The following is a 20,177-nucleotide window of genomic DNA, read 5'->3' on the forward strand; positions in this document are numbered from 1 at the left end:
CTGAGTGTGTGCTGCGGGCCAGGTACTTTCTTAAATGACTCCCACTCAGATGGGGCCACTGATACTCAGAGAAGTAGAGTGACTTGTCCAAATTCATAGAACTATTAACTGGCAGTGCTGAGGTTTGAACTCTAGATATTTTGGCCCTTTTTTGGTTTAAGCTGTGCTTTTTTTTTTTTTTTCCCTTGGCCTTGACATCATAAATTCATTCTTTGCTGGGATCAGGGAAGTTGTGTAGCTTGGGCAGTGAGCTCCCAAGGAAGGATGGAAAGCCCTGTCTTCCCAAATCATGAACTTCATATCTTAGTGGCTTGTACATGTAACTAGAAAGGGTAAGTGGTGAATATGGTAGCTCAGAGAAAGCCACACTAGCGTATCAACTAGACAGTCAGCTTTCATCCAGAAGATAGTGGATTCTCTCCTCTAATTTATATACCATCTTAGAAGTTAGGAGGGCAGGACAACAGGGGAGAGTTCTACAGGCCAGAGGGTTAATTAATAGTCTGTTCAGAATGCCACAGGGCAGCTCAGTAATCATAAGCTTTACCTGAGCGTAACTCTAGGGAGAGAGGTTTCCCGTTACAGGGCACATGGACACCCACATCTTGGCACAGAAGGACAGGTGTCAGTTATAGTTAAGGCATTCAAATCCCTACATTTAAGTCTGCATTTCTGTCCATAAGTATCCTATTTTTCATGCATGAGTATGAAGTCTTGAGTGTTTAGCTGAAGGATCATTTGATCCATTTCAAATTGAAATTTCCAAGGTGTAAGGCTGGCAGGCTAACTTTATATAATTTAATCAAACCTGTCAACTTTTTAGGAAAGCTATAACCCATATATAAGACCCTAAGAATTTGCGGGACTGATGTGGGGTGGGTGTCCAGAAAAGCTTAGAGTCCATCCAGGATTTAATAGAAGGCAATATTAACAGATAAAAGCCAAGAATCCAGGGCTTGGCCCTGGATCAGGGAATTAGAGCACTGCGGAAACTGGAGGCCACGCTAAAATGCAGATTCCTTGGCCCCACTTCAGACTGAAGAGTATCTGAGGTCAGGCTCCTCAGATGAATGTGACGCCACGAGCCCACGTACTGATATTTGGGAACCATTGGCTGCCGGTCGGTAATCAAGTTTGCAGAACAACAGTAAAACAATGAAGACCTTAAAGAAATCGTTGCGAGCCTCTTGCAGGAGAGGAGAGTACAAAGGACTAGCTTTGGGGGGCGCCTAGGTGGCTCAGTCGTTAAGCGTCTGCCTTGGGCTCAGGTCATGATCCCAGGATTCTGGGATCGAGCCCCGCATCGGGCTCCCTGCTCGGCGAGAAGCCTGCTTCTCCCTCTCCCACTCCCCCTGCTTGTGTTCCCTCTCTCGCTGTCTCTCTCTCTCTCAAATTAAAAAAAAAAACAAAAAACCCCAAAACTTTAAAAAAAGACTAGCTTTGGTTAGGTCCTCTGGTTGAGAGAGGGTCAGGCGGCCTAAAAGGGTCCGGAAGGCTGTTAACTCAGGAGCAGCAAGTAGAGGAGCGGGGGGACGTGGGAAAACACCATCAAGACCAGCAGTCAAGGGGAGCGAGAGCAGACTCAGCGTTGCTTTCTCAGCACACGCGTACAAAACAGGGCTTCCTGAAGCCGAGCCCGACGCCCGGCTACCCGAATACGGCTTCCCTGCCCCCGTAAATTACCTTCTGGGAGGTGGGCGGGCCGACGCCGTGACGTCACGGGGCGGGGCGCCGGGGGGAAGTGACGTGGGAGGCGGTGAGGCCTGAGAAGTGCTGTCCGGACGCGCGCTGGCATGTCGGCTTTGACGCGGCTGGCGCCTTTCGTTCGCGTTGGAGGCCGGTGGTTCAGAGGCCCCGGCTCGCGGGCGGCTGGAGGCAGTGGAGTTCGTCAGTGAGTGTTGGCTGGGGGAGGGGCCTCGCCTGCTTCTAACGGAAAACGCCGGTCTTCGGGACGCCCTCACCTTGACGCCGGGCACTTGGGGTGGACCGGGTGCCTGCAGCGACCTCCGCCCCGAGGCATGCTGGGACTTGGAGTCCGGCTCCGCGACGCCGGGGCCGGGAGAGCTGGGGCCGGGGGCTCCGGGAGGCTTCTTTGCAGGTTTTTATGACCTGAGCCGAAGGCAGACGCTTAACGACTGAGCCACCCAGGCGCCCCCGCTTGCCAGGTTTTAAACTGTATCGGGTCACTCCGGCCCCAGGGGAGGCCTGCCCTCGGGAAATTCAGTTAATCGTGGAGGCAAGCTGGAGCTAATCTGGAAGCCAGAGCAGGAGGGAAGAACCTGTACCGTATGTTTCCAAGTCAAGTGGAGGCAAGGAGTAGCACAGAGGCGCCGCGGGAGACCTAGATGTTATTTTTTAAAGCAGTTTTAGGTTTACAGCAAAACTGAGCAGAAAGTACAGAGATTTCCCATAACCTTCCTGCCTCACAAGTGCATAGCCTCCCCCATTATCAACGTTCTCCACGAGAGTGTAGAATTGATTGACACATTATCACCCAAATCCCATAGTTTGTATTAGGGTTTACTCTTGCAACACCAGAATCGAGAGCGAGCAAAAGAAGAGTCACCTGTGAAGTAGCCCAAAAATTCGGCTGGAGAGCATGGTGCTGGGATGCCAAGGGAGGGCACCTGCCAAAAACAAATTGGTAGTGCGGAGAGATTCAGTAAGGGCAGGATGGAAAATAGAACATTGGATTTTCACGGGTGATGTTCCAGGCCCCTTAGGTCATCATCATCTGCATTTTTCCAAGAGGCAGTGCAGGGTCGTGGTTAAAAGCAGGATTCTGGCCCCAAACTGCCTCAATTCAAATTTCACCTCTGCCACACTCTAGCTGTTTGGCCTTGGAGAAGTTTCTTGATCTCTAACTGCCTCCGTTTTCTCACCCGAATGATGGGGATAATGTCAGTTTCCAGGGAACTGAGTAAATAACGATTCTGTAAAGTGTTTTGGGACAGCGGCTGCTGCCTAGTAAGGACCTTACCAGTATTGTTTAACTGTTGTTAGGGAACTGAGACTCAGGAACATTAAAGGAGTGACTTGCTTAAAGTCACATGCCTCTTAAAGCTGTGGAGCTGGGACAGGTGTGGGGTGGAAAGAAGGAAAAGGCCTGAGTGACCTAAACAAGGACAGTGATGGAAAGCCACCAGCCATAGCCCTTGACCCTGCATGGGAAAACTGAGGAGTGCTTCTCTTCACAGAGGTGGTGTTACTTATGTAACAACACATTATTATCACACACAGTTGTGTGATAATTAAGTGGATAGGTATGGAGCATCTTCCAGGTACCAGGGTCCTTTCTAGGTTGTAGGGATAGAGCAGAATACAAGAAAGAGGGCGCCTGGGTGGCTCAGTTGGTTAAGCGACTGCCTTCGGCTCAGGTCATGATCCTGGAGTCCCGGGATCGAGTCCCGCATCGGGCTCCCTGCTCAGCAGGGAGTCTGCCTCTCCCTCTGACCTTCTTCCCTCTCATGCTCTCTCTCTACCATTCTCTCTCTCTCTCAAAAAATAAATAAAAATCTTAAAAAAAAAAAAAGAATACAAGAAAGATAAGGGAGCTTCCATCCTGGAGAGGACACAAGTTGAAGAGAACATGTTTAGGTACTGTTAAGTGACATGAAGAAATAAAGCAGGGGATTAATCTAGAGAGTGCCTGGGAGGGGGTTGGATGGGATATTTTACTTAGGATGATGTGGCAATACAGGCCTGATAGTGATTTGAATAGGACCTGAGTGATAAGTCAGCCAAGCAAAGATGCCGAAGGAGCCTCTGACAAGGAGACTGCAAATACTGACATTCTGAGTGCTGATGATGGACAAGCAAGCCAGTGAGGCTGGAATGGGCTGAGCAAAGGGGAGAGGTAGAGGTAAGGTCAGGGGAGGGGTGGGGGCAGGTTAGTGACAGCCCTGTAGGGATTTTATTTTAAGAATGATGGGAAGCTATTTGAGACTTTGAAGCAGGAAAATGATATGATCTGGTTTCACTTTTTTTTAAGTTTGTTTATTTATTTTTGATAATCTCTGTACCCAATGTGGGGCTTGAACCCATGACCCAGAGATCAAGAGTCATACGTTCTGACTGAGGCAGCCAGGCACCCCTTTTTATCACATATTTTTTGATATGATCTGGTTTATGTTTTAAAATGTAACTTTCACAGAGTTAGGATACATTTTTGTTTTTAAACTTGACACTTAAAAATCCTGGGTTGGAATAGCCATTATTTTTGGGACACTGTTTCTTCCCCATTCTGTTTTCTCCTTATGGAACAGGAATTGGGCATATGTCAAGTTTTCTCATGCTCCTAACCTTAATTACATTTTTTTATTTCTAGAAATTCTTTTTGCTGTTTTTAAACCTGTTTGTTCTTTATAATGAGTTTCTTTTTCCTTGCTCTTAATTTCACAGTGCTCCACACTCAGCAGGGAGTCTGCTTGGGATTCTCTCTCCCCCTCCCCCTCTTGTGCACTTTTTATCTCTCTCTAAAATAAATAAAATCTTAAAAAAAAAGATTCTCTCTCTCTGCCCCTCCCCTTCTAAAAATTAAAAAAAAAAGATTTCCCTTTTGCAGTCAGTGACCCACTTTCTTTCTCTTTCTTTCGATTTTATTTCTTTAGAGAGAGAGCGTGAGCAGGGGGAGGGGCAGAGGAAGAGAGAGAGATAATCTAAAGTGGATTCTGTGCTGAGTGTAGAGCCCTACCTGGTGCTTGATCCCATGATCCTGAGACCATGACCTGAATCAAAATCAAGAGTCATTTGCTTAACCTACTGAGCCACCCAGGCGCCCCTCTTTTTTTTTTTTTTTTTCTTTTTAAAGTAATCTGTCCACCCAACATGGGGCTGGAACTCAAAACCCGGAGATCAAGAGTCGCATGCTCTACCAACTGAGCCAGCGAGGTGTCCCAGTGACCCACTTGTTTCAAGGAATAGTTAAAACAGCATGTCACTCTAGCAATAATGAGATGAGTTCCTGGTAGTGGGTTTGAACTGTAATTCTCAAATATTTTAATGCATTTAACTGATGGGCCCTTATAACTAGATTGTATCTAAAACCTATCAAAGAGGAAGCCTGTTGTTACAGTATATTGAATTCCCATCCCCATGGTTGGTTTGTTTGTATAATACAGTATTTATATGCACAGATCCTGAAGACTGTTAAATAGAATTGGCATATGATGGCATTACAGAAATAGTGTGATATATTCTTCAGGTTGTAAAGCAATGATGCTTGAGGGAGCCTTTTAAAAGTAATGTGTGGTAGAGGCACCTGGGTGGCTCAGTATGTTAAGCGTCTGCCTTTGGCTCAGGTCATGATCATCCCAGGGCCCTCCGTATAGCCCCACATCAGGCTCTCTGCTCAGCAGGGGGCCTGCTTCTCCCTCTCCCACTGCCTGCCACTCTGCCTACTTGTGATCCCTCTCTCTCTCTCAAATAAATAAAATCTTTTAAAAAAATAAAAGTAATATGTGGTCAGGGGCATCCGGGTGGCTCAGTCGGTTAAGCGTCTGACTTCGGCTCAGGTCATGATCTCAGGGTAGTGGGATCAAGTCCGACATAGGGCTCTCCACTTAGCAGGGAGTCTGCTTGTCCCTGTACCCCCCCCCCCCTGCATCTCACTCACTCTGAAATAAATCTTAAAAGTAATATGTGGTCACTATTTTTAAAAAAGATACATATTACTCAGCCATAAGAAAAAAAATCTTGCCATTTGCAACCACATGGATGGAGTCAGACAGTATTATGCTAAACAAAATAAGAGAAAAACATGATTTCACTCATGTGGAATTTAAGAAAACAAATGAGCAAAGGGGAAAAAAAAAAGAGGCAAATGAAGAAACAGACTCGTAACTACAGAGAACATACTGGTGGTTACCAGAGGGGAGGTGGTGGGGATTAAGGGGTGCACTTGCTGTGATGAGCACCAGTTGTATGGAAGTGTTGAATCACTATATTGTACACCTGAAATTAATTTTTTTTAAAGATTTTATTTATTGACAGAGAGCGAGAAACAGTACAAGCAGGGGGAACTGCAGGCAGAGGGAGAGGGAGAAGCAGGCTTCCCGCTGAGCAGGGAGCCCAATGTGGGGCTCGATCCCAGGACCCTGGGATCACGACCTGAGCCGAAGGCAGATGCTTAACGACTGAGCCACCCAGGCCCCCACCTGAAATTAATATTATACTATATTGTAACTAACTAGAATTTAAATAAAGACTTAAAAAAAACATACAAAACCTCCCACATACATACATATGCAAAAATAAAAGCCATCTTATATCATCGATAGTTAATTACCAATATTTTATGTAGAGCCTTCCAAATAAAAGTGTTAATATACTGAATAAATATTTACATAAAAATGAAACTATCACTTCAGTGTGGTATGCTGATGGGAATTCTAATTAAGAACTGTGTCTTTGGTTCATAAAAAGAAAATTATTAATATTGTTTGTTTATAGTCAATACATAAGAGCTTAGGCTTTGCCTCCAAATAATACCCCGATGTTTTCATTTGTAAACATTAAGAACCATAGGATCTGTCTCCTAGGGTTATGAAAATAAATGATAATGCATGTAAAATGCTTCGTGTGGTGTACGGCACACGGTAGACACTCAGGAAATGATAACTATTCATAACCTTTAAGAGCAGGACAGGCTAATAAAAAGGGTAGGAGGTAATATGTATCAGGGACCATTGATGTATTCATGTTCACAGATCTACAGTGCATTTTGAAGAAATGTTAGTGCAGTTTTGGTAGTTTTTGCTGCACAAAAGAGCACATTGTTTTACAAGCTGTTCTTAAATTTGTGAATACATTTTCTGTGGAAATTCTCTATTTTCGTATAGTAGAATATGTATAGCTGCTAAATAGAACTTGACAGTAATGCCATTAAGTACAAATTATATTATTTAAGTTAGATTCAATCAATAATTATAATCTAACTGAATAAAATGCAGACCTCATGGATTGTGTCCCACAATTTGTCAACAGAATCTAAATGGAAAAAAAAGTTGTTCATATTGACTCTTTAAGGCTCTTTGCTTTGTTCAGAACTATTAGCTTATTAAGAAGGATTTGCTGGTGCAGTTAGACTAACATGTGACTTTGATCTCAGGGTCATGAGTTCGAGCCCCACATTGGGTGTAGAGATTGCTAAAAAAAAAAAAAAATTAAAGATTTGCTGAGTTCTCTTTCCCATGTAGTGTTCTTTATATTAAGAAAGACTGTAATAGAGCAGAGGACATAATTTACCTTTGAAATAGATATGGCTAAACAGAACAAGATTAACTTCCTGATTTGTTTTTTTTTTTTAGATAAGCTAAGTGCCCAGCTACTGCAGGTTCACATCCCTTAACTGAAACTTTGGGGCCAGTACCCCTATTTCTGCTGTAAAATCCATGAATATTCACTAAAGGGAAATAATCGTCTTTCTTCCTTGCAGACTAGTTTTTGCTGCCAAACAAGTTTAAAAGCAAGCTATGGAAAATGAGTTTTGAGGAATTATGGAGCTCTGTCATCCTGTACTTCATGGAGGAGATGAGAAACGTTAGATTTAGTTTCTAGTTGGAACTCAAAAGTTTTGGATGACTTCAGACTTAGAAGAGGTACCGAGGTGCATGACATTTTGTTCTGTCTCGTAGTGCTGGTGGTGGTGTGCATATCGAGCCACGGTATAGACAGTTTCCCCAGCTGACCAAGTCCCAGGTGATCCAGGCCGAGATACTCAGTGGGACCATGTGGTTCTGGATTCTCTGGCGTTTTTGGCATGACTCAGATGCTGTGCTGGTAAGTGCAGGAGAATAATTCTAATATATCAATAAAATATTATAACATTAGATTATTACTAATATATTAATAGCTTAGCTTTTTTTTTTTTTTTCATCCCTGTTTGTAGACCATTTTTGTATCTGGATATATCCCTTTACCATGTCTTTGTGTACATGCAGGAATCCTGTTATTTAATGGAATACATTATCTCTGACCTTTCCTACTCACAGATGTGTATGTAGGTAGTCCATCTCTTATGGCTTCTGTTAGGTTGCCATATTTGGAAGGAAGCCTAGAAACAAATTGTTTTACCTTCTGAACCAGGGGTTCATCAGTGGGTTAAGTTTCATGCTTAAATTTCTTTAAATGCACCTCACACCAGTCAGAATGGCTAAAATTAACAAATCAGGAAACGACAGATGTTGGCGGGGATGTGGAGAAAGGGGAACCCTCCTACACTGTTGGTGGGAATGCAAGCTGGTGCAGCCTCTCTGGAAAACAGTTATGGAGGTGCCTCAAACAGTTGAAAATAGAGCTACCATACGACCCAGCAATTGCACTACTGGGTATTTACCCCAAAAATACAAATGTAGGGATCCAAAGGGGTACGTGCACCCCGATGTTTATAGCAGCAATGTCCACAATAGCCAAACTGTGGAAAGAGCCAAGATGTCCATCAACAGATAAATGGATAAAGATGTGGTATATATATGCAATGGAATATTATGCAGTCATCAAAAAAAGAAATCTTGCCGTTTGCAATGACGTGGATGGAATTAGAGGGTATTATGCTAAGCGAAATAAGTCAGTCAGAATGTATCATATGATCTCACTGATATGAGGAATTCTTTTTTTTAAATTTTTTATTGTTATGTTAATCACCATATATTACGTCATTAGTTTTTGATGTAGTGTTCCATGATTCATTGTTTGTGCATAACACCCAGTGCTCCACGCAGAATGTGCCCTCTTTAATACCCATCGCCAGGCTAACCCATCCCCCTACCCTCCTCCCCTCTAGAACCCTCAGTTTGTTTTTCAGAGTCCATCGTCTCTCATGGTTCGTCTCCCCCTCCGACTTACTCCCCTTCATTCTTCCCCTCCTGCTATCTTCTTCTTTTTCTTTTTTCTTAACATATGTTGCGTTATTTGTTTCAGAAGTACAGATCCGTGATTCAACAGTCTTGCACAATTCACAGCGCTCACCATAGCACATACCCTCCCCAGTGTCCAGCACTCAGCCACCCCATCCCTCCCACCTCCCACCACTCCAGCAACACTCAGTTTGTTTCCTGAGGTTAAGAATTCCTCATATCAGTGAGGTCATATGATACATGTCTTTCTCTGGTTGACTTATTTCACTCAGCATAACACCCTCCAGTTCCATCCACGTTGTTGCAAATGGCAAGATCTCATTCCTTTTGATGGCTGCATAATATTCCATTGTGTATATATACGACATCTTTATCCATTCATCTGTCGATGGACATCTTGGCTCTTTCCACAGTTTGGCTATTGTGGACATTGCTGCTATAAACATTGGGGTGCACATACCCCTTCGGATCCCTACATTTGTATCTTTGGGGTAAATACCCAGCAGTGCAATTGCTGGATCGTATGGTAGCTCTATTTTCAACTGTTTGAGGAACCTCCATACTGTTTTCCAGAGTGGCTGCACCAGCTTGCATTCCCACCAACAGTGTAGGAGGGTTCCCCTTTCTCCACATCCCCACCAACATCTGTCGTTTCCTGACTTGTTAATTTTAGCCATTCTGACTGGTGTGAGGTGGTATCTCATTGAGGTTTTGATTTGGATTTCCCTGATGCCAAGTGAAGCGATGTTGAGCACTTTTTCATGTGTCTGTTGGCCATTTGGATGTCTTCTTTGGAAAAATGTCTGTTCATGTCTTCTGCCCATTTCTTGATTGGATTATTTGTTCTTTGGGTGTTGAGTTTGATAAGTTCTTTATAGATTTTGGATACTAGCCCTTTATCTGATATGTCATTTGCAAATATTTTCTCCCATTCTGTCGGTTGTCTTTTGGTTTTGTGGACCGTTTCTTTTGCTGTACAAAAGCTTTTTATCTTGATGAAATCCCAATAGTTCATTTTTGCCCTTGCTTCCCTTGCCTTTGGCGATGTTTCTAGGAAGAAGTTGCTGTGGCTGAGGTCGAAGAGGTTGCTGCCTGTGTTCTCCTTTAGGATTTTGATGGACTCCTGTCTCACGTTTAGGTCTTTCAACCATTTGGAGTCTATTTTTGTGTGTGGTGTAAGGAAATGGTCCAGTTTCATTCTTCTGCATGTGGCTGTCCAATTTTCCCAACACCATTTGTTGAAGAGACTGTCTTTTTGCCATTGGACATTCTTTCCTGCTTTGTCAAAGATAAGTTGACCATAGAGTTGAGGGTCCATTTCTGGGCTCTCTATTCTGTTCCATCGATCTATGTGTCTTTTTGTGCCAGTACCATACTGTCTTGATGATGACAGCTTTGTAATAGAGCTGGAAGTCCGGAATTGTGATGCCGCCAGCTTTGCTTTTCTTTTTCAATATTCCTCTGGCTATTCGGGGTCTCTTCTGGTTCCATACAAATTTTAGGATTATTTGTTCCATTTCTTTGAAAAAAGTGGATGGTATTTTGATGGGGATTGCATTGAATGTGTAGATTGCTCTAGGTAGCATTGACATCTTCACAATGTTGGTTCTCCCAGTCCATGAGTATGGAACGTTTTTCCATTTCTTTGTGTCTTCTTCAATTTCTTTCCTGAGTATTTTATAGTTTTCTGAGTACAGATCCTTTGCCTCTTTGGTTAAATTTATTCCTAGGTATCTTATGGTTTTGGGTGCAGTTGTAAATGGGATTGACTCCTTGATTTGTCTCTCTTCTGTCTTGTTGGTGTATAGGAATGCCACTGATTTCTGTGCATTGATTTTATAGCCTGCTACTTGACTGAATTCCTGTATGAGTTCTAGCAGTTTTGGGGTGAAGTCTTTTGGGTTTTCCACATGCAGTATCGTATCATCTGCAAAGAGTGAGAGTTTGACTTCCTCTTTGCCAATTTGGATGCCTTTGATTTCTTTTTGTTGTCTGATTGCTGTGGCTAGGACTTCTAATACTATGTTGAATAGCAGTGGTGATAGTGGACATCCCTGCCGCGTTCCTGACCTTAGGGGAAAAGCTCTAAGCTTTTCCCCATTGAGAATGATATTCGCTGTAGGTTTTTCGTAGATGGCTTTTATGATACTGAGGTATGTACCCTCTATCCCTATACTCTGAAGAGTTTTGATCAAGAAAGGATGCTGTACTTTGTCAAATGCTTTTTCTGCATCTATTGAGAGGATCATATGATTCTTGTTCTTTCTTTTGTTAATGTATTGTATCACGTTGATTGATTTGCGGATGTTGAACCAGCCTTGCAGCCCAGGGGTAAATCCCACTTGGTCGTGGTGAATAATCCTTTTAATGTACTGTTGGATCCTATTGGCTAGTATTTTGGTGAGAATTTTTGCATCCATGTTCATCAAGGATATTGGTCTGTAATTCTCCTTTTTGATGGGGTCTTTGTCTGGTTTTGGGATCAAGGTAATGCTGGCCTCATAAAATGAGTTTGGAAGTTTTCCTTCCATTTCTATTTTTTGGAACAGTTTCAGGAGAATAGGTATTAATTCTTCTTTAAATGTCTGATAGGATTCCCCTGGGAAGCCATCTGGCCCTGGGCTTTTGTTTCTTGGGAGATTTTTGATGACTGCTTCAATTTCCTTAGTGGCTATAGGTCTGTTCAGGTTTTCTGTTTCTTTCTGATTCAATTTTGGTAGTTGATACATCTCTAGGAATGCAGCCATTTCTTCCAGGTTATCTAATTTGCTGGCGTAGAGTTGCTCATAATATGTTCTTATAATTGTTTGTATTTCTTTGGTGTTGGTTGTGATCTCTCCTCTTTCATTCATGATTTTCTTGATTTGGGTCATTTCTCTTTTCTTTTGGATAAGTCTGGCCAGGGGTTTATCAATCTTGTTAATTCTTTCGAAGAACCAGCTCCTAGTTTCGTTGATCTATTCTACTGTTCTTTTGGTTTCTAGTTCATTGATTTCTGCTCTGATCTTTATTATTTCTCTTCTCCTGCTGGGTTTAGGCTTTCTTTGCTGTTCTTTCTCTAGCTCCTTTAGGTGTAGGGTTAGGTTGTGTATTTGAGACCTTTCTTGTTTCTTGAGAAAGGCTTGTATTGCTATATACTTTCCTCTCAGGACTGCCTTTGCTGTATCCCAAAGATTTTGAACAGTTGTGTTTTCATTTTCATTGGTTTCCATGAATTTTTTTAATTCTTCTTTAATTTCCTGGTTGACCCATTCATTCTTTAGTAGGATGCTCTTTAGCCTCCATGTATTTGAGTTCTTTCCGACTTTCCTCTTGTGATTGAGTTCTAGTTTCAAAGCATTGTGGTCTGAAAATATGCTGGGAATGGTCCCAGTCTTTTGGTACTGGTTGAGACCTGATTTGTGACCTAGGATGTGATCTATTCTGGAGAGTGTTCCATGGGCACTAGAGAAGAATGTGTATTCCGTTGCTTTGGGATGGAATGTTCTGAATATGTCTGTGAAGTCCATTTGGTCCAGTGTGTCATTTAAAGTCTTTATTTCCTTGTTGATCTTTTGCTTAGATGATCTGTCCATTTCAGTCAGGGGGAAAGTCCCCCACTATTATTGTATTGTTGTCAATGTGTTTCTTCACTTTTGTTATTAATTGTCTTATATAATTGGCTGCTCCCATGTTAGGGGCATAGATATTTACAATTGTTCTTGTTGGATAGACCCTTTAAGTAGGATATAGTGTCCTTCCTCATCTCTTATTATAGTTTTTGTTTTAAAATCTAATTTGTCTGATAAGGATTGCCACCCCAGCTTTCTTTTGGTGTCCATTAGCATGGTAAATGGTTTTCCACCCCCTCACTTTCAATCTGGGGGTGTCTTTGGGTCTAAAATGAGTTTCTTGCAGACAGCATATCGATGGGTCTTGTTTTTTAATCCAATCTGATAGCCTGTGTCTTTTGATTGGGGCATTGAGCCCAATGTAAATGGATTCAGGGTAACTATTGAAAGGTATGAATTTAGTGCCATTGTATTGCCTGTAAGGTGACTGTGACTGTATATTGTCTGTGTTCCTTTCTGGTCTATGCTGCTTTTAGGCTCTCTCTTTGTTTAGAGGACCCCTTTCAATATTTCTTGGAGGGCTGGTTTCGTGTTTGCAAATTCCTTTAGTTTTTGTTTGTCCTGGAAGCTTTTGATCTCTCCTATTTTCAATGACAGCCTAGCTAGATATTAGTATTCTTGGCTGCATATTTTTCTCGTTTAGTGCTCTGAGGATATCTTGCCAGTCCTTTCTGGCCTGCCAGGTCTCTGTGGATAGGTCTGTTGCCAATCTAATATTTCTACCGTTGTAGGTTACATATCTCTTCTCCTGAGCTGCTTTCAGGATTTTCTCTTTGTCTCTGAGACTCGTAAGTTTTACTATTAGATGTCGGGGTGTTGACCTATTATTATTGATTTTGAGAGGGGTTCTCTGTGCCTCCTGGATTTTGATGCCTGTTTCCTTCCTCACATTAGGGAAGTTCTCTGCTATTATTTGCTCCAATATACTTTCTGCCTCTCTCTCTCTTTCTTCTTCCCCTGGGATCCCAATTATTCTAATGTTGTTTCGTCTTATCATATCACTTATCTCTCGAATTCTGCCCTCGTGATCCTGTAGTTGTTTCTGTCTCTTTTTCTCAGCCTCTTTATTTTCCATCATTTGGTCTTCTATATCGCTGATTCTCTTCTGCCTCATTTATCCTAGCAGTTAGTGCCCCCATTTTTGATTGCACCTCATCAATAGCCTTTTTGATTTCGACTTGGTTAGATTTTAGTTCTTTTATTTCTCCAGAAAGGGTTTCTCTAATAATTTCCATGCTTGTTTCAAGCCCAGCTAGTATCTTTAAAGTCATGATTCTGAACTCTAGGTCTGACATCGTACTAATGTCCGTATTGAGTAGGTCCCTGGCTGACGGTACTATCTCTTGTTCTTTTTGCTGAGGTGATTTTTTTCGTCTTGTCATTTTGTCCAGAGGAGAATAGATGAATGAGAGAACAAAATGCTAACAGGTTAACAACATCCCCAGCAAATATACTCTATACAAATCAGAAAAGACCTGAAACCAGGGGAAAAGAAAGGGAAAGAAAGAAAAAAGAAAAAAAATGATAAAAACAAAAACGGAACAATACGAAAAAAGCAGAATATGATCAGATATGATCAGGCTAGTGCATAGATCAGTGCCACACACTAGATTTTGGGTGTATTTTGGTCTGTTAGAAAAAAGTGCCTCCTAAAATTTTAAAGGAAGAAAGACATATGTACAAAATAAGGGTTGATACAATGAAGGGATGGAAGATGACTGTAAAGATGAAAATTATAAAAGATTTTATAAAAGGAATTGATAAGTTGTTTGAAAAAAGAAAGAAAAGATTTAAAAAAAAAAAGAAAAAAGGGAGAGAATGTGATCAGGCAGGAGACTAGAACAAAGCCATACACTAGTGATTTAGGGTATATTTTGATCTGTTAGAAGAAACTGTATCTCAAAATTTTAAAGAGAGAACAACTTATATATATATATATATATATATGCCAAAAATAAGGGTAACTACTATGAAGGGATAAAATATGACTCTAAAAATGAAAAATAAAAAATGTTTTTTTTAAAAAAGGGATTGATAAGATGTTGGTTGAAAAAGGGAAAAAGAAAAATAAAAAAAAGTTAAAAAAATTAACTTTGATGAACTAGTGAATCATGGTAAAAAAAGCCATGAATTCTATGTGCAGTATTCCCCTAGCGCTGGAGTTCTCCCGTTCTCCTTGATCGGTAAACTTGGTCTTGGCTTGCTGGCGGTTCGTGCTGATCTTCTGGGGCAGGGTCCTGTTGCCGTGGTTCCCAGATGTCTTTGCCGGAGGCGGAATTGCCCCGCCCTTGTGAGTCCGGGCTAAGCAAGCTGCTCGGGTTTGCTCTCAGGAGCTTTTGTTCCCTGCAAGCTCTCGGTACAGCTTTGGAGGACCAGGGTGAAAATGGTGGCCTCCCAATCTCCACCCGGAGGAGCTGAGAACTCGGGGCCCCGCTCCTCAGTGCGCCCCCAGAGAAAAGCAGTCGCTCCTGTGTCCCCGGTCTCCGGCCGCACTCCGTGCTCACCCGGCCTGTGACCGAGCGTTTCTATCTCTGGCACCCGACCCCGTGTGGAGTCTCCAAACCCGGCAGATCCCTGCGGTGCGCTCCCGCGCTGGTCCTCCCGGGGGAGGAAGGGGAGTCTCCCCGGCTCTGCCGCTTGTTGGGTCCCTGCTGGAGGAGCAGTGGCCCGACTGGGCCGCGGATCACAGTTTATGGCCACCCCGAGCTGAGAGCCCGCGCCTCGGCTCCGTCTCTGCAGCCGGCTTCCCCGCTCTGATCCCTGGGAGCTCTGCTGCACTCAGGCACCCCCGGTCTTTCTGTGACCCCGAGGGTCCTGAGACCACACTGTCCCGCGAGGGTTCCACCCCCGGCTTAGCCACTGGAGCGACGTCCCTCCGTGGAGCCGACTTCTAAAAGGTCCGATTTTGTGCTCCGCGGCTCTATCACTTGCCAGAAGCGGCCGACGGAGGCCCCTCCCCCGCCGTCTATCCTCCCGACTATCGCCTCGGATTCACTTCTCCGCACGTCCTACCTTCCAGAAAGTGGTCGCTTTTCTGTCCAGAGTGTTGTTACTCTTCTTATCTTCCATCTCCTTTTGAGTTCGTAGGTGTTTAGAATGGTTTGATCCCCATTCAGCTGAATTCCTGAGACCAGACGAAATCCAGTTCTCCTACTCCTCTGCCATCTTGCTCCGCCCCCTGATATGAGGAATTCTTAATCTCAGGAAACAAACTGAGGATTGCTAGAGTGGTGGGGGGTGGGAGGGATGGGGTGGCTGGGTGATAGACATTGGGGAGGGTATGTGCTATGGTGAGTGCTGTGAATTGTGTAAGACTGTTGAATCACAGACCTGTACCTCTGAAACAAATAGTACATTATATGTTAAAAAAAAAAAAAGATAGCAGGAAGGGCAGAATGAAGGGGGGAAATTGGAGGGGGCTATGAACCATGAGAGACTATGGACTCTGAGAAATGGGGAGAGGGGTGGGGGGGTGGGTTAGCCTCGTGATGGGTATTAAAGAGGGCACGTACTGCATGGAGCACTGGGTGTTCCACGCAAACAATGAATCATGGAACACTACATCAAAAACTAATGATGTAATGTATGGTGATTAACATAGCATAATAAAATAAAATTAAAAAAAATACAGAGGTCTGAAAAAAAATTATTATTATTTTTTGTTTTTGAAAAAAAAAAAATTCTTTAAATGCTGAATGTCATCTAGTCTGTCTAGAGGCCCAGGGCAGCCAGAGTGGGGTGGGAGAGATGTGGGTTACTTTGTCTTAAGGTAGAAGTTAGCTAGTGGTAACTTTCTAATGTGTCATTAGCCTTGACTAAGCTTTTATGACTTTTACACAGACCCTGTTCTCTAGGAAGTTACGCCTTTAAGCCATTGAAATCTGTGCTTGCTGATCTGGATAGGATAGGAAAAAAACCTTCAGTGTGCACATCTTAGACGCATCATTTCTCTTAGAACTTGTCTGTGCCCTTGTCACGCAGTAGAGAGCTGTTTGGTGTCTGTGAATTGGCAGCACATAGTCACCCCTACCTCCTTGTAGGTCAGCTGTCAGGAGGGTATGTGGCTGCTTGGCCTGAGATGAGGATGCCACCAGATACGTCCATGGTCAGGACTGAAGATGCATGAGCCCACTGAGGCTCCCAGATCTCTCCCAGGTTGGCAGCAATGATAGGTCATTTTGAGACATTCTGTTTTACCCGAGCTTCAACACGTTGTCGAGATATGGGCTGTCTTTGAAATCTGTTGTGTCCCTTCCTCCATCACAAACACATATGAAATGCTGGCTCAGCCTGGTGGCTCCAAAATGGGTCTTTTAAAATTCAGGCCACAGCCCATATTGAGCAGATTGAAGAACAGTTGGACAGTCAAATAGTTAAAGTAGTAGAATTTGTTCCTGTGGCTTGTCAAGGGCTGTGTATGTGATAGCCTTACCATTTTTTTTTTTTAAACTCATTGTATGGAATATTTACTTTTCTTTTTAATGGTTCTCACCAGGGTCACTTTCCATATCCAGATCCTTCCCAGTGGACGGATGAAGAACTAGGTATCCTTCCTGATGATGAAGACTGAAAGTGTAGATTGAACTCTTTGCAAGCAGGTATGCCCCAAATTCCTTTTTAAAAGTTGTTTATCTTGTGTCGATTAAAATGTTTGACTTTATGATGGTCTTGAAGACGGTACATTTTCTAAAAGCATGAAGGACAATTAACTGTATCGTGTCTAATTTCTGCCTTTAGTATTTTTATATTTGCTGTCTTCCTCCCATCCCCTTCTTTTGGTCTCATCTTCCTTTTCACTATTTGTTTTAAAAAATTTTCTTTCCCTGAGTTGTGTTACAATTTAGGGTCCCATTTAGCCATCTATTGATCAGAGACTTTTTAAAAAAAATTTATTCCTTTTCTAAGATTTTATTTGAGAGAGAGAGAGAGAGAGAGATCACGAGTAGGGGGTAGGGACAGAGGGAGAAGCAGGCTCCCCGCTGAGCAGGGAGCCCGACGTGGGGCTCGATCCCAGGACCCCGGGATCATGACCTGAGCCGAAGGCAGACGCTTAACGACTGAGCCCCCCAGGCGCCCCCCACCCTAAGTGTCTAAATGGAAAGTTCCAGCATATGGGAATGTTAGGATATGGAATTGTGTGGAAATTAACCCTAAACACTAAAAGGTTATGGCCCTTTCATTTTTCCAAATTAGGAATCAGAGTTTTTCTTCTTTCAAAAGGAAGGTCCTAGTTGTAGGTACTAGAAAAAGGAGTCTCTTTTCCCACAAAGCCCTCGGAGTTAAGACATTCTCATGTAATGTTTTAAAATTAATCATTGCATATAAATAATTGCCATCACTCAAAATGCCTTGGAAATTGTTTTATTTATTTATTTTTGGGAATTGTTTTAAAGGCTAGGAAGCATTAAAGGAAAAAGTGTTCCTATTACATCATATTGTTAGTATTGTTACTCTGATTTTAATCAGACGTACTTATTAACATGGACAGCAGTTTTGGGGTCTTTAGGGAGCAGGGGGATGGTAAAAAATGTCAGCGAAGGGCAGGCAGTGAAGCTGTTACAATTTGTTCCGTGTCTCTCGACCCGTGTCTCCTGCTGTTCCGTGTCTCCAGGCCCCGCCAGGACCCCACTTCCCTGTGTAATACGTCCGCCGGCATTAACCTCTCCTCTTCCTGTGGATTTCCCAGTATTCTCACACATGGTCGTTAATATTTTATTTTAAAGAGGAGACTCTAAACCCTTTGAGAAAGCAAGGTGCTTTTGCTTCTCTAAAAGACTACTCCCATAATCCGTGTTCAGTGAATGCTTGAATAATGGAATGAACCAAAATTATGAATTTGAATTACTGAAAATAAAAGACTTAAAGCTTTCTACTTTTGTTTCCCTGCAGGAGCCAGGTGAGAATTTCAAGCAGTTACGGACTTCATATTGTACTTGGAAGTTGTAAAATTAAAGCGTTTTGGTCAATAGTAAGGAACTGAGTTTTGGATGTTTCTGATAACGACAGCCACCCTTTATGGATTATTTCCTGTGCCCCCAGCTGCTGTCCTCACTGGTTACAGGCCCTTTCAGTGGGTCCTCGGGGTTACCCGGGGGTGGAGACAGACATTAGCTCCACTTACCAGTGAAGCGATTGAGGCTGAAGCCGATGAAGTAACTTTGCCTGTGGGTCACACATGGATGAGGGGCGACATTGGGTCTGACCCTGCACTTACCTGCAGCGCCAGACTGCCTTCCTCCTAGTGAATGTTTTAGTCACACGTATGTTGACAGTGCGAAAACTCTTGCTGTCTCTCTACTGCTGGTGCCATCTTGCCCTGATTCACAGAGGTTAGAGGTCCGTGCAGTCCAGTCCTTGTGTATTTGTGTATCTCTTGTGGGCTGGGCGTTGTGCCGAGGGGCCATTTGTGGACCTAAGACACACGTCTAACTAGGATTTCTTAGGGCTGGAGGAATGGGAGATGTGGGTGAAATAGGCTATTCCACTTTTTCTAAAATGTGTTTGTACTTTGGAACTTTCTGTAGTGTCGCAATCCTGAGTAGGTAGGACAGAATTTTCTTTTATCCACAGATAAAAATCTGCAGTATAGAGTGGCTTAATGACTTGCCCAGAAGCATAACTGTTCATATTTTTAATTTAGGCTCTTGACCACTGAAGTGTTGGGAATACAGTGCTGAATAAGACAGATGATTCATTTTTTTTTTTTAAGATTTTATTTATATATTTGACAGAGACAGCGAGGGAGGGACCCCAAGCAGGGGGAGCGGGAGAGAAGCAGGCTTCCTGCTGAGCAGGGAGCCCGATGCGGGGCTCGATCCCAGGACCCTGGGATCACGACCTGAGCCGAAGGCAGCCGCTTAACGACTGAGCCACCCAGGTGCCCAAGATGATTCAGTTCTTAAGGGATCTAGATTTTAGTAAGGGAAGACAGACACAGATTGATTATATGAGACTTACTAAGTGCTCTGAAGGAGAGCACATGGGGTCATGTGCTAGAGATAGGTGGGTACTGATCTTTGGGGGTGGAACCTGAATGAGGAGGAGGAGCCAGTTGTGCGGGGGTCTAACGGGAGCGTGCTCTGGGGACAAGGGACAGTAAGAACCAAGGTCTGGGATGGGACCAAGGTCACTGTGTTTCAGGAACACAAAGTCCGGTGGGGTTCCAGCAGGAGGGGAGATGGGGACTAGATGAAGCTTAGGTCATGGTCGCAGGTTTAGGTTTTATGTCAAGTGCAGTGAGAAGCCTCTGGCAGGCTCTGAACGGGGTCATCCTTGAGTTTCCACTCTGCTTTGGTTCTCGGTTGTCAGAGTGGACACAATGGCAGCAAAGTGGAAGCCAGGGGCCCAGTTCTACCCTCCCTACTGCCAGCTCCTGGGCCTGACGCAGCGCTGCTGGAGACACTTCTCTTGGTTTTGTTTACTCACGTGGGTAAGAGGCAAGCAGTCTCAGCTTGGCTGAAAATACGGAAGCTCTTTAAAAGGCCATCTCTGTTCTGTACCTTTTAGGTCTAATTTTTGTTGTCTTCCTTCAGCCAACAAAGTGTTTTATTCTGGTGTACTCACTGTAACCGTGAACTCAAGTAGGATTATCCCATTAGCTCTTTTCCTTAGAAATCATTCAGAGTTGCTTGATCGGAATTAATGGTAACCGTAAAAACGCAGTCTTCTAAACTCAGCGGCCTCCACATACTGAATCCTCCTTTTCATAGCT

General features: G+C 43.3%; 1 protein-coding gene across 1 annotated transcript; it reads left to right on the forward strand.

The window, feature by feature from the left end:
• The first annotated feature begins 1,740 nt into the window (after positions 1-1,740).
• On the forward strand, positions 1,741-18,438 carry NDUFB2 (NADH:ubiquinone oxidoreductase subunit B2). The gene is made up of 4 exons (XM_028106174.2): positions 1,741-1,891; positions 7,635-7,779; positions 16,962-17,064; positions 18,356-18,438. Exons 1-3 carry the CDS (start codon positions 1,794-1,796, stop codon positions 17,034-17,036), a joined length of 318 nt encoding a protein of 105 aa, XP_027961975.1. The 5' UTR covers positions 1,741-1,793; the 3' UTR covers positions 17,037-17,064; positions 18,356-18,438.
• The last annotated feature ends 1,739 nt before the right edge of the window (positions 18,439-20,177 follow it).

The sequence above is a fragment of the Eumetopias jubatus genome, unplaced genomic scaffold, assembly GCF_037043125.1.
Source record: "Eumetopias jubatus isolate StellerSeaLion01/CBP00866 unplaced genomic scaffold, mEumJub1_p1.0 scaffold_14, whole genome shotgun sequence".
NCBI lineage: Eukaryota > Metazoa > Chordata > Mammalia > Carnivora > Otariidae > Eumetopias > Eumetopias jubatus.